Genomic DNA, 15,355 nt, shown 5'->3' with positions numbered 1-15,355 from the left:
ACATGTTCTAGGTCCTAAAACTCAATTTAAACATCAAATTGAAGGCTAAAGAGGTTAGATAACAAGTTAGGGATGTTACCTCTTTGATTTGGAGCCTTAAATCTTTGTTTTTGGACCTTTGATTATAGATGAGGAGAGAGGTTGGAAGTGTTTATGGAAGAAATGGCCAAAAGATTCAAATGAAATCTTTGAATCATTTATATAGAGCTCAGGAATTGGACACGATGGAATTCTACCCGATACCGGCGTTAAGTGGGGCTTTTGGTCATACCCGACCAATTTGTCGTAACCCGATATGGTCGATTATAGAATTATTCCGATAACTACTATGGGGTGTTAGAATGATTTCAAATGGCAATAATACACTCATTAAGTCATTTTAGATCAATACAAGTTAATGACTTAATTAAATGGCGAAATCGGAAACGAATTTGGAAACGACGTTTGGTTGGTCGAATTGGATTACAATTTGAGTTACAAGAAGTGATATGAAATTTCGGGTTGTTACATCATGGTCTTCAGTGATTCAAAATTTTGATCTTCAAAGTAACAGTTGATTATCTGTTATGTTTGATATGAGGAGTTCATAGATTCCATATTATTTGAGAGATTTCCAACATTCTGGTTCGATCCAAACTACTTCAAGATCAGATTGTGAAAATTATGTTTTCTCAAAATTTCTTCATCCGAAAGCAAAATTTCTTGATTTATTGTTTCTTTTGAGAATGCTATGGAAAAGCGAAGGTATAATCAATGTTTACTTGATCATCAATCTTTAACAACCAATCCTAAATACTTAACATTGCTTCCTATTGAAAGATTTACAGTTAATGTTTATACCCGTTCTAATTTATTTATTGTTAAAAAGGAGATTTTTAATTTCATTTGGTCTTGCTTCCACTTGTATGTTATTATGGAAAATGAAGTTGAAGTGTGTCTAATCAAAGATAAAAATAATTCCCTGTGGAAAGATGTTAAACATAAAAGAGTTGATGATGGTGAAAACTATTATTCAGATTATCCAGGGTCCTTCTGATCTTTCTCATTCTACCAATTTAAAGGTATGTTCCTATCTTAATTTTACAAAGGAGATTCTATTTCTACTTTTAAACTTTTGAAAGTAGTTTATGTCTAGAATTCACATGTGAATTTATGAATTTTAATTATAGCAATTAAAATTTATTTTTATTCAAGTCTAAAGTGTTATTAATTGTTATTTTGTAGGTTATGTTTAATCAAAAAGAAGATTCTATCACATGTAGTTGCATGCTTTACATTAAAAAAGGATTCTTATGTCGCCATATTTTTTATGTTTTTAATATCAAGGAGATTGATATAATACCATCAAAGTACATATTGAAGCGTTGGCGGAAAGATATCATTCATCTTGAACTCTTGAGACAAACATTTTCAAATTATGGAAATGAAAGTAAAATGATTCAAGATGCTTTTATTACTTTTGGTTCAATTGTTAACAAATTAGCAAAAGAGGAGGATGTGTTGAGCAATTTTCTGAGTAATCTTCAAGAATATTTGAGTGAATTTAATAAATGTGGTTCATCAATGTCATCATGTAGTAAATATACACATATGACATCTTTACGTGGAGCTTCAGTACCTAATACTATTAATTTTAAAAATCCAGAAGTTAATACAGACAAGGGTACTGGGAAAGATTCATCAGCAATAAATAAAAGTCAACTAAGGCGTCGAAGAAGCGATTAAGGGAATGTACTTTATGTCATAAGCCGTATCATGATGCTAGAAATTTTCCTCTAAAGGAAAAAAATAGGAAAGGTTTTCTCTTAAAATTGAATATTAGGCTTTTAATGATTTGTTTTTACTATATTGTAATAGAATAAATAAATATTGAATGTTTTTGTAAAAAAAATTTCATGTTAAATCATTAATGTTGTATAAATTCACTATATTGTAACATATTTACATTGTAAATCTGCACTATAAATCATTAATTTTGTATAAATTCACTGTATGAATCTGCACAGATTTCACATGGTGAATCTGTACAGATTCACAATGTGAATATCAACAAATTGACAGTGTGAATCTGAACAGATCAATTTTTTTATCAAATTTCATATGAATGGACGGAGGATAAAAAGTTATGAATATATATATATATATATATAATTCTTTTTTTGATGAAAAATTTGCTCTAAAAGTTGATAAAAGATTGGTTCCTTGGTTCTAAGGTTTAAAATAGTTCCTTGTTATTATCTATGTTCTAAAGATCTATATATACTGTAACTCACATTGTGATCCTAAGATATAAATTATACATGTTATAAAAAAACTATATGTACTGTAATTTACCATGTGAATCTCATATACAAATTTTCATGTTATAGATTGACTTTATATAATTTAAATCATGTTGTGAATCTCACCATTTCAAAAGATTGACTTTATGTAATGTAATGTAATTCAAATTGTGAATCTCACATATTTAAAATAGAGATTTATCCACTCCACCTCTTCCCCCTCCCCCCCCCCCCCCCAAACACCACCAATACACTAAAATAGACATTCACATGAAAATGTTAACATATTTGAAGTATTAGTAAAGTGCATTGTATTGGACATAAAGGTTCAAATCAAAATGTAACAAAACAAGCGTTTATATGTTCTAAAAGAAAATAAAGTGCATCTAAAATTATATTAACCATAATACCATTACATTTAATAGAAAACTAAAGTTTAAAATTTCCAATCCTTGAAGTTCTAAATCCTTTCTCCCCTTAATTCCCATCCTTTTTTTTTTTTATCAAAGCTTGTATTTCTTCACTATACTTTTGTGTAAACTTCTCAGTTTGTGAAATGACTTTTGACCTCAATATGTTTGCGTCACTCAAAAGTATCTTTGTCAAATACTTAATACACACATTATTTAACACATTTTGTAGTTCTTTTGATTATTTTGGCAACCCACAGTCCCTATTTACTGTTTTATCTCCCATATACCTCGGCATATGACGCATTCAAAAAAAATCCACAGTCAACATGATTATCCCTTTGTTGGGTTTTGATACGAAGTAAAAGTTTGTTTTTCATAAAAACTGGCAACAGAAGACTTTAAGAACAACAAGTTTATTTTTGGTTCATAACAAAAATGAACCATCATGGATACATTTATAGAGGTTAGAATGAAACTAAACCAACCATATGATGTTTTAGAGATAACCTTTGAATCCTTTGAATCCACCTGGTTTTGGGGTGTTGATAAAGATAACAAAAGATCAAAGTGTATGATCTTCTATACAAGTATCTGTTGGAATAGTGTCTAAGGCTGCAACTATATTAGGCAAGTATTTAACCCGGTTGTGCATGGTCCTTTTGGGTTGCCTTCACCATAGCAACTTGACAGGATGATTTATTATGAGAGAAGGAATATTATTAATATATTATGAGAATAATATAAGGAATAATAATATTATTATTTGATAAATATAAGTCATAAATTAATTAGGAATTAATTTGGTGACTTAAAGAGATTAATTGAATAAAGGGGCATAAACTATCAATTGTATGATAGTTGGACTTTGGGCTATAAATCCCTTATGGATAAAGGTGGACGATTTCTAGGGCTTAGGATAGGCTTAGAATTCGTCCAAAGGCTTATCAATTAGGGTATTGGATTGCTTAGGGCCTAAGTTATCCAATTAGGGTTTAAGGGTGAAACCTTAGGAGCCTCACTAGTATATATAGACCTTAAGGGTCAAGGGAAATCGACACTCTTGATAGAAAAGAAACACTGGCCGATTTTCTCTTCCCTCTCCTCTCTCTCAAATCATCCTCTTGCTAGTTGGTGTTTGTAAGCCATTAGAGGAGTGACAGTTGTGACTCTAAAGCTCCAAGGACAAGAAGATCAAGCAAGTGATTCAAGGTAAACTTCTAATTCCGATTTCTTATTGTTATTATACTCTATTAGCCATTAGAAGTCTTGGATTCAATGCATGTTTAATTAGAGAAACCTAGATCCAAGCATTAGGGTTTGCATGTGCACATAGGAATGTTCATTTGGCTAAAACCCATCAGTATCCACCATCAAGAGTATGGCACTTGTAATGCTAGTTCTTTCTTGTTTTCTTGAGTGTCTAAAGCCTTTAAGTGCTTATCTGAATTAAGCACTAAAGGGAACAACTCAAGAGGGCTTATAATCTTGCAACAATCTTCAAAAGACAACAAGAAGAGGGAGAGAGACAGGTGATTTCAGCCATGCAAAGAGATGGAAAGAATCATCAAAAACTTGCACCAAAGTCATGCAAGACACCTCTTTAAATACCCATGAAAAAGCAAAAGTAACACCATATAATAATATAAAGTATTCACTAGCTTTTAGGAGCATGGGGAGAATGGGAGGAAAGTTGAAAAACAACCTCCTATGCTTGTCAAAACTTTCAGCCATAAGGCTTTGGAAGAGACAAAAGTTGTCTCCAACTTTATTAACCATGGTAGAGTAAGTCTTTAACTTAATCATGGTTAACCAAAGTGTCCAAAACTTTGTACACAACTTATTAAATCATACCATATGAAATAATAACTAGTAATACTCTCTTATAATTATTATTTACACAAAACAATAATTATCCCCTAATTAAAATACAAGAATTGATATTATTTATTAATAATCATATTAATAGTAAATATACAAAATGTGCCAACTTGATAAAGGTGTGACCCTATAGGGTCATATATTATTAGCAATATCACTCCATAATGACTCTTGGGATATAGATCCAATAATCTCCCACTTCCACAAGATACATTATAGATTAACATAAATAGTAGCTGACGTCTAGCAACGGGCTACTGCCCCTAACAACATATGAAGGGTGCCATTTCATCAACAACCAATGCTAGGATCTCTAAGATACAATTGTTACTAAAGGTGTGGTATTAATTATTCCTTTGTCTCAGACATCATGTCGAACATGAGATATGGATCGTGATCAATCTCATTTACTGTTCAAATTTAACTAAGGCCTTAGATGTCATGCTCTCAACGAATAAGAGGGACAAATCACATATCGACTACATACGCCCATCAATGTAGTTCATGTCATACCCAACGATGGCCTTTATGATTGCCTTTTATGAAACAGTGTTGAACCATGTCTAAGAGCAACAATCCTTACCCTTCAAGTCCCAAATATGCATCTCAGGTCTAAGAATACAAAGATCATCTTGACTACATACGCCTATCAATGCAGTTCATGTTATACCCAACGATGGCCTCTTTGGCTGCCTTTTACGAAGCAGTGTTGAACCATGTCGAAGCACAACAATCCCTACACCTCAAGTCCCAAATATGCATCTCAGGTCTAAGATTAAAAAGATACAACCTTGATCAAAACGTCACTCTTGACTACGATCCATAAAATGGTTTTGATGCGGGTCAATTCCAATACTTATTCTCCCAATCGAGTACCTATGAAGTTGGTTGGATCTCTTTGCCATTCTCATCTCTATGAGAATCCACCAATCCACTCATATTAGTCTTACCTCATAGATGTTCCCACAACTATAAATGACTATGGACATCTAGAATAACCTAGTTATTCAAGGATTTAAACATGCTAATATAGAATACAACAATTATTTAATGAAATAATCATATCTAATATATCATTCATTACAATATATGTTGCATTGTTCCAATATCCAAATACTAAATTTCAATCAAATACATCTACTTGTATCAACAATGCTCTATAGCACCAACTTGACTTTCATGCTTTAGCTAATGTTAAGTAGATTCGAGAAACTTGATTTGTGTAAACTTTGTGAATACAATCATTTTCAGTTATATATATAACTCATATATAAAGAAAAACCGTTGAGAATGAATTAGATGCTTGAATATGACTTAGATACCAATACTTGCGTAATGGGATTACTCATAGTCATAATGAACTATACATTAAGCATCGTTGTACGTGGTTCTCCAAACCACGAGGTACTCTAACTCTGATGTGTAACTGTAATTAAAATCAACATGGAACCACTATCCATGTAACTATTTCTTCAGTCATAATGAGGGCATGCCTGATTGTGATTGAGAGTCATCTCAATGTATTTGAAAATTTAGCACATGTGTAACAACTTTAAGCATATATTTCTTTCAAATACTCCGTAGACTAGGAATATTTCTCTAGTTCTCATAAGTACTTTGGAATATTCCTATAAGTCACACAATGACATGTTCTCGGATTATACTGGTATCATTCGTCATGCTCTAAATATACGACTTATTTGGCCTTTATGCATAATCATGACATATATGATCAATCCATTTGCATCAGCATATGAAATACAATCATATTATCTAGTTCAAAAACATTTGCACTAGGATTTTGCTTAAAATCATGTCAAATGGTATTTGACAGGATAACTCTCAAAGAGTCCTTTATCTTAAGCTCTTTATGATCCTTGACAATTAATGCAATTTTAATTAATCCTTTAAGTTTCCATGATCTATATATATATATATATATATATATATATATATATATATATATATATATAGATCTTTATTCCAAGAATTAGTATGTCAACTACATATAAGGCTAGGAATGTTACTGCGCTCCCACTAGCTTTGTAGAAAAAACAAGAATGATGTAGATTCATAATCAAATCACACTATGTAATTAACTTATAAGAAGGAAGATTCTTACTTTGAGATGTTAGCTTAAATCTTGGAAATATTTTTATTCATGTATGTTTTCTCCCTTGAAAACTCACTTACTGTTTATAGTCAAACTATATCAAGGAACATTAATCAAGCCTATACTTGATAATCATACATGAACTTATCTTTATGTATTTTATTAGTTTCTGATCAACCATTGAGCAGATTCAACAATAGTTGAAAACTTGCTAGTTCTAAACTATGATACATTTTGCTTATGGGTCTTTAGCTCTTAATGTGACAACCCGAAAATTTCTATCTTACATTCTTCATTTCTTGTCAAAGTTAAACTCGTTTTTACTATTTTCTAGCACTGTTTGGAGTCAGATAGAGTGTTTAAAGCCTAGTATCAGTAGGGTAGGAGTCAGGGGATAAGTATTGTGGGTGTATCGCCTTGAAATTGAGCCAATCACACGAACACAAGGTGTGTGCGGCCACACACCCATCCCAACCGCACACACTCCCCCTATATATTCAAGACTTAGGCATTTTGAACACATTCTACACTTCTTCAAAGCTAGGACCCGAAATCCTCTCAAGTATTATCCAAATCTCCTTTAGGATCTTCATAAAAGGTAGCATCTTTAACCAAGAACACCAAGAACACCAAGAACACCAAGAACACCAAGAACATTAGGTGTACTGCCGCACACACGTCATGTGTGACCGCACACAGGCCTGACCACACACTCCTAGCCGCACACGTGTCCTGACCGCACACACAGCCGCACACAGGGTCGCACACTCATAAAGGTGGAGTTTTGTGGCCTTACACTCGTCCTAAGGGTCCTACACTCATTTGGGGACTTCATATGTATTAGTAATACTTGATTCTAAGTATTCTTATGTACCGAGAGTGTATCCAAGTGTCTATTAGTGGTTATATACCCTAAATATATTAATATATGTGTTATTACATGTTAAAATAGGATTCGTTTTTGCCCACGACTCCATTCGACATCCAGTGATCCTATATCAATCTTCTTTCGAGATTCTCACGTCAGGTGAGTTCATACCCCTGAATTAACCTTTTAAATGCTTTTACATGCTTTTATGGGGGGGGGGGGAATACAAGTTAAAACACGCCAGTTATCATATCAATCACATGTGATTGATAACCCGCATGCACAAGGATTTATTACACTGTTAACTGTTTTACCAAGTATGATACTGTAAATGGTTTTCTAAAATGTTTTTACTTGTTCAAAGCTTTCCTCAAATTGACCCTTCCGCTGAATGTTTTATCAAAGTTTCATTAAAAACTTGCTTATGAAAGGTTTTCAAAGGAATTCTAAAGGTTTTCAAACTTATTTTACAAAATAATACCAGGTCGTGATTTTCTTACGTATAAAGGTTTTCCAAAGTTTTCATCAAAGTTTTCTTCCATGTTTTTATACTCCTACTTTGTTAGATACTACTGCTTCGTTATACTTCCACTTAGTTAAATGCTATTACTTTGTTAACGCCTTTTATTTCATGATACGCTCCTACTTCGTGATACGCTTATCCTTATTAACGTTTCCACTTCGTGATACGCTTATACCTTATAAACACTTCTACTCTGTTAACGCTTCTACTTAGTTAAATGTATGCCTATACTTGTATAGCTATATAAATAATGTTTAAAGGACATAGGAAGGCTAGTTCGCCCTATTTCCTTTTCTTCGTTTGGATGTGGTCTGGTGGGATCGGATATCCATCCGAAGGTCGTTTGATCGTTAATTATATATCATGTATACATGTATAGTCATATGGGTTTACATCGATCGGTTTAGTTATGAGTCTCTACTGATAGTCCAACACTTACATCCGAATTCACTGTTCAGGATACATCTTTAGGACACGGCCTTCTCCGTTGTCTAGTTGGTAACCAGAGTCTCTTGTAGGGAGAGCGGACATTGTGTTATAGATCTATACGGGATTGACACCCCCGCACCCTGACTGCTAGCTACAGTCCACGACCTACAAAGCCAAGGGGTGACAAATGTCATACTTACACCGACGCTTGCAGGGCGTCAAGTACTCTAGTGTCGATTAGTATGGTTACCAGTATCTCCATGTTTACCTTATAATTCATGGCCTTAAGGTAACGATGTTTAACACTGTATGCTGGAAACACACTTACACTGTTTTGGACCTTGCTAGTTGTATCTTTCATTTGATACTGTCTGGGGTCTGTAATCACTGTTTTGGACCTTGCTAGCTGTATCTTTCATTTGATACTGTCTGGGGTCTGTATTCACTGTTTTTGACCTTGCTACTGGATCTTTCATTTGATACTGTCTGGGGTCTGTAATCACTGTTTTGGACCTTGCTAGCTGTATCTTTCATTTGTTACTGTCTGGGGTCTGTATTCACTATTGTGGACCTTGCTAGCTGTATCTTTCATTTGATACCGTCTGGGGTCAGTATCTCCCTTTTGTTAGACTGAGTCAGGCATGTCGATTTATTCGATACTCTCCTGGAGTCTATGATTTCTTTTGCCTTAGTCAGCAGTCTTCACTGCTGAGGCGTATGTTATTTTCCCTGATATTCTCCTACTTTCTTTAAAATCAAACACCATATTTTGGTAATGGTAACGTTTAAGGGAAAATTACTTTTTACAACATAACTCTGTCGGGTCTTGGTAGAAGACTACTTTTATTTAAGAAAATATAGGATTTTTTTTGGAAAGGACTCTAATACACGGTTGATTTTAAACTACTACTTTTATAAAGTTATTTTGAACTTACACAAATGACACTAAATACTTATGAACTCACCAGCATTTATAAAAATGCTGATACTCGCTTTCAAAATAACTTGCATTCTCAGGTCAGTAATAGACAGGTGCATCACAGGCGCTTTTGGTGAAGACAGTTTTGTACCAAGCTGCACCTATACTATTACTTGTATTACTTTGATGTTTCTATTTAAAGTAAATTATGTAAAACTATTACTATTAATGCAATGGTTGTTGTACTTTGATTACTATAATGCATATGTTGTGATACTTGACATGACGTCATCCACCCCAGATCGTTTCCGCCGTTCCGGTTTTGGGGTGTGACAGATTGGTATCAGAGCATTGTTTATAGTGAGCTAAGTATATCAATTCATAAAAGATATACAGCCTATAAATACATAGGCATAAAACACTCTGACCAAGAATTATACTTTAAAATATAACAATATTTTACCAAAGTATAAGAACATCCAGAATCTAAACACTCGAACACAAGTATCACAAGAAGAACAAGAATAAAAGCCTTCGAATGTTGAGCATTACCGTCAAACTTGGGCAGTTATGTAATCGTAAGCTGGAATAAATGTAACCTGATAAACTACATTTATTCGAGATGCGATGAACGTGTGCTTGGGAGTGATAGTGGTGTTGCAACGAGTCCGAAACATACCAACTAGGAATGCTAGAGCCAAACATAAAGTTTAAAAATACTATGGGATTATTTTGGAATACTAAAAGACTCACATTAATCCCAAAATCATATTCAGAAGTTAAGAATCAAACAAGAAATTAAAATATCGTAGGGGTATTTTAGGATCCATAGATAACCTTGTGTGAAGAACTAAAAAGATCCTTATTGATATACCTACAATTACAGAGGGTATACTCCCAAGGTTATATATAATGAGGATCCCATAGGCTAAGAATGTGTGGTTTCGCTCTACTTCCTTTTCCTCGTTGGGAGGTGGATATAGAGTAGTATCACATATTCGAAGGCCTATCGGATCTAAGATATATATGATTTGTATACCCTATGTAGTCATAGCAGGACTCAATATGGATCACCTAGTGAAATGTTACTAATCTCTTAGGATTCTTTAGACATTTCCATTCTTGCAAGAACCCTGTAGAAAACCCTATCCACTTCAGTACTCGGCAGAAGAGTTGAATTCAGACCCCGAAGAGGTTCATTGAGAAGATTTCCAGTTCGGAAATAAATGAACTAGGTCGAGACTATTGAAATCACCAAGTGCCTATATCTTTTTAGGAACATGGTAGGAAACTCGCCTAAACTTCTGAGATTTCTAGTCATCCATCATGAAGTGATGAAGCCCAGAGTTGGAATCGGAAGTAAGATGGAGTAGAAATTCAATATGTATATAGGAGGAGAGAACCCTAGGTAACTACCTGAAGGAAACGAACGTCGGTCCCAGTCAAAGATACGAGGTAGACAGAGGGAGCCAGTACGTGGAACCCGAGAAGTGTCTTTTCCTCGTGTTCGTCCCGCTAATACACCCATACAATAATAGAATTTAGTGAGTTAGTGATTACACTACTCACACTATGTGTTAGGTAAATCGCCTTTTCCCGTTGCTAGTAATACGATTAGAGCGGATCCCAACACCTCTGTTGAGAGTGTTTAGCCATAAGTCTTCATGAGCCTTTCTTCCCCGCGGTCTTCGTTCTGAACTGTTCTCAGATCCTTCCAAGTCGGAGCGTGAACCTTTCCCAGTATAAGGGTAACTTAGTAGGAACGACTCCCATCTTATGGCTTTTCCGATACTCATACCCCTACCTTGAATACCCGGACTACATCATAGGGATGTAGGTCGACACTCAAACAACCAATATCCGAGGCACGGAAAAAATTTACGCCTAATATAGTAAGGATAGATACGTCTAAGGGCTAACCATCATCTCTCACCCGCTGTGTTCCTTTCCGTGTAGAAAAAACCATGCCTCCGAAGAAGCGTAACCAATCCACTGGCAAGAAGCCGACTCTCCTATGCGATGAAGCTACGTTCCAAGCTGCAGTCTCGGCAGCCGTAGCAGCTGTCATGGCTCAACTGAATGCTAACAAAGCTAATGTTAGCAAGAGCCCTATCGGGAATTCCGATCCAAGTGACAGACAGCGACAAATAACACTTGCATACCCAGCCACCCAAGAACCTCAACCGAGTCCACTAAAGAGAAAGTTCAAGATCGAGGAGGGAAGTACCTCGGCTCAAGGACCTTCCGAAGGGCAACGAGCTGAGGCAGTCAATACCCCTGCCAGCCCTTCCATCCCGACTTCAAGGAGACCATACCTAGGAAACCCTCCCCACTGCAGCAAGTGTAGCTACCATCATCATGGTATCTGTCGAGAACTCTATTGTGCTAGGTGCAACATGAAGGGGCATATTGCTCGCATCTACAGAACCTCGTTTGAGTTTATTACATCAACCACCAATGTGGCGACCAATACAGTTTGCCACCTATGTGGGGAAATGGGACACTTCAAAAGGGACTGCCCAACTGAAGAAAACGACAAGGGCACGGGAGGAGTCTAAGTCTAATGCTTGGGGAGAAACATCAAGGAACCCGGTAGATTTTTGGTACATCTCTCAATCTCAGATAACTAATCAAAAACGTTAAAAGGCTAATTCCAAATGTAATTACTTCCCCATTAAGGCGAAAGTCGCACCACTGTTATAAAATTTAAAATTTCATCAGGTAAAACTATAATGGCTAGATATATACGTTACGACCACGTATAATTGAGATGGATAGACCTAGAGTGAGTGAATGTCGCCTCACTTCCTATTCCTCGTTTGGTTGTGGATTTAGGGCGGAGTCGCTCAGTCAACAGTCCTCCCCACCTTAATTATACATGACTAGTATATATTAGGCGATTATAGAAATGCCTCGTGAGAATCCATTCATGAAAAGGTACTCTACTCTCTACAGTTCCGCATCGACTCTATCAGTCCAGGTATCCGCGACAGTGATACACGGGACGAAACCCGAGATGCCTAGAACTGGTGTGCCCGTTCGGCACAGGACTCTATCGACCCTCATTCTATATCATGTCGAAGTATGCCAACTTCGACGCCTCTATCAATCATTGTTCGACTTCATGCAACCATGTGTAAATCCTTAGTGCTGTGTAAAAAGAACTTTCACCGTAGCCATTTCGGCAGATAAAAGGTTCTTCCGAACCTAAACAAAATAAAAATAATAAAGACTAATGCAATCCTCAGTCGTCACTCTTATTTCAAACCTTCTGAAGTACCCAGGAGAAGGGTACCGTGCGCTGTTAACCAATCCTTCTTAGACAGATAGAAACCGAAACGAAAGACACTGCAGGCATTCTAGAAGACGATAACCCCCCGAAGCAGACACCGTGGGAACCCAGAAAGACCGTTCGCACCTCGCAATCAGGTTCGTAAATCGAGAGGATAGAACTCATGGGACTGACTACTATAACTGAGTATATGCATAATGGTGGTATATAATTGAGATAAAAAAGATTTAAGATGTGTGCTTCCTCCCTAATCCCTGTTCCTCATTGGGTTGTGGGTCTGGGGTGGAGTCGCACAACTGAACATCCTGCCGACCTCAATTATATACAGCTTGCATACACCAAGTATTAGTGGTTAAAGCCGAGTATGAGCTCTACCCCGAACCTCATAGTAAAACCCTTCATCCTATTCCATAAAATAGGAGCTAGAGTCAAAAGAACCACGGCGGGTTGAGCTACTATAATGATCACAAAACCGAAATTTGTGGTCATCCCGGTTAAGCCAAAATAGTAGCTAACACCCTCAACTGGTAAAGAAATCTGAGTCGTAAGAGTCAAGGACATTGACTACGACCATCCACTCACGCTTAATTCCCCAAAATCGGCATCTCAGCGGAATATCCCGGAACCCTGGAAGCTACGATAAGTTAAACTCTGAGAAGAGTGGATGAGGAGATTAAAGTTCCGAGTGATGGAACCCTATACTTACTAGATTTGACCTAGACCGAGAAAACTCAGAACCTTCAGAAGAGTCGTAGCAGAAGATGTTCGCACTACTCAAGCACTTCGTCCACCCCGTTACCGATGAGTAGTGCCTAGGACACTCTGCCCCCTCATGTGGAAGAAGTCACCGTCGCCCTGTAGACAATAGACTGCATTCTCCGAAGCGAACACTAGAATGCCAAGAGCCACAGGATAACCTCCGCAACCAAGAATACTTGATTAAAGTGCAAAAGTAGGTACGCCTTATAACCTAAATCCCGAAGAGATTATAGACTTGACACCAGTCTAGGTGTTAGTCGATGGGTTGTACAAGAGCACGCACCTTCTGCAACTGAAATAAACCAACGCATTGGAAAATAGGACATGTCTTAGAGATTCATTGGACTACTAGTTGTTCCATGAATACTATCTCGCGCAGAAATAGTAGAACCACCTCCTGAGATAGTCCAACACTTCAGAAAATCTCTAAGGATTAAGTTAGTCCAGAGCAGAGCCTGCTATTCATGAAACAGCAAGGCAAGTAAGAGCATGATCCTTTCCCTTTAAGGATCATATTGTGAAAGCGCTAACTAGACGATAATGTAAGTTTAAAAACTTTCTAAGCACTCGTCTGGTGAAACCCTATCTCCCCGACCCTGAGGGTTTCCGTTAGAAATATCTCAAGAATCAGAAGTGCAGATTCATTTTGTACAAGATTGAGATAGACACTCTGCAGCAAACAAATACCCATACACATGCAATCCATCCGATGATCCAGAAAACCTCTGAAAGCCAAACAGTAGAAACGCAAATCCAAGGACAACCCGAGCTTCTAAGAACCAACCAGAAGGACTACACTTCCAGTATGAGAGAGAACGTTGGGACTTCGGAATGGCGATCACGCCAGTGATGATCTCGCCATAGAAGTACACTATGTTCTAAGTACTAAAAAAATCCTACCCTTCCGAGAGCTTAGGACCATCTGAGATTCTATACAAGAATTGGTCCAACCTTCGTCAGACCACTACTACTTTCGGAAATTCCAAAAGTTTCACCCCAAATCAATCCACTTCTTGGACTTGAAAAGTGATTCTCGACGCCACTCTTGGTATCCCACTCATCTTGATAGAAACCATTGAGAACCCTAACTTCATGGACGAACCGATAGGAAATCGCTAACTGCACGAGACGGAATCCGCATTCCGTAAGTGAAGGTTTGTTGGAATGACAAGCACAGGCCAGAGTTCACTTGGGAGTGCGAGGACCAACCGAATAGGAAGTGCTCTCATACCTCTACCCAAGTGTTCATCTGTTTGATCATGATTACTTCTTACCTAAACTTGAATTTTGGGACGAAATTCCCTCTAATAGGGGGATGATGTGACAACCCGAAAATTTGTATCTTACATTCTTCATTTCTTGTCAAAGTTAAACTCATTTTTACTATTTTCTAGCACTGTTTGGAGTCAGATAGAATGTTTAAAGCCTAGTATCAGCAGGGTAGGAGTTGAGGGATAAGTATTGTGGGTGCATCGCCTTGAAATTGAGCCAATCACACCAACACAAGGTGTGTGCGGCAGCACACAAGGGTGTGCGGACACACACCCATCCCAGCCACACACACTCCCCCTATATATTCAAGACTTAGGCATTTTGAGCACATTCTACACCTCTTCAAAGCTAGGACCTGAAATCCTCTCAAGTATCATCCAAATCTCCTTGAGGATCTTCATAAAAGGTAGCATCTTTAACCAAGAACACCAAGAACACCAAGAACACCAAGAACACCAAGGACACCAAGAACATTAGGTGTACTGCTGCACACACGTCATGTGTGACCGCACACAGGCCTGGCCACACAATCTTGGCCGCACACATGTCCTGACCGCACACACAACTGCACATTGGGCCGCACACTCACAAAGGTGGAGTTCTGTGG

The 15,355-nt window shown here is 37.0% G+C and overlaps 1 protein-coding gene across 1 annotated transcript; it reads left to right on the top strand.

Annotated features, from left to right (window-relative positions):
- The first annotated feature begins 971 nt into the window (after positions 1 to 971).
- Positions 972 to 1,725, top strand: LOC145064313 (protein FAR1-RELATED SEQUENCE 1-like). The gene is made up of 2 exons (XM_079011788.1): positions 972 to 1,061; positions 1,225 to 1,725. The coding sequence occupies exons 1-2, from the start codon at positions 972 to 974 to the stop codon at positions 1,723 to 1,725; spliced, it is 591 nt and encodes a 196-aa protein (XP_078867914.1).
- Positions 1,726 to 15,355: the final 13,630 nt, after the last annotated feature.

This window comes from Lactuca serriola, chromosome 7 (assembly GCF_051521515.1).
Source record: "Lactuca serriola cultivar US96UC23 chromosome 7, Lser_US96UC23_V15, whole genome shotgun sequence".
In the NCBI taxonomy this organism is placed as follows: domain Eukaryota; kingdom Viridiplantae; phylum Streptophyta; class Magnoliopsida; order Asterales; family Asteraceae; genus Lactuca; species Lactuca serriola.
The sequence above is the reverse complement of the archived record's forward strand: the minus strand, read 5'-3'. Positions and strand labels throughout refer to the sequence as shown.

Coding starts and splice junctions, on each gene's coding strand:
- LOC145064313 (XM_079011788.1), top strand. CDS start 972: ATGTTAAACATAAAAGAGTTGATGATGGTGAAAACTATTATTCAGATT. Junction 1,062..1,224: donor CTCATTCTACCAATTTAAAG/GTATGTTCCTAT, acceptor GTTATTTTGTAG/GTTATGTTTAATCAAAAAGA.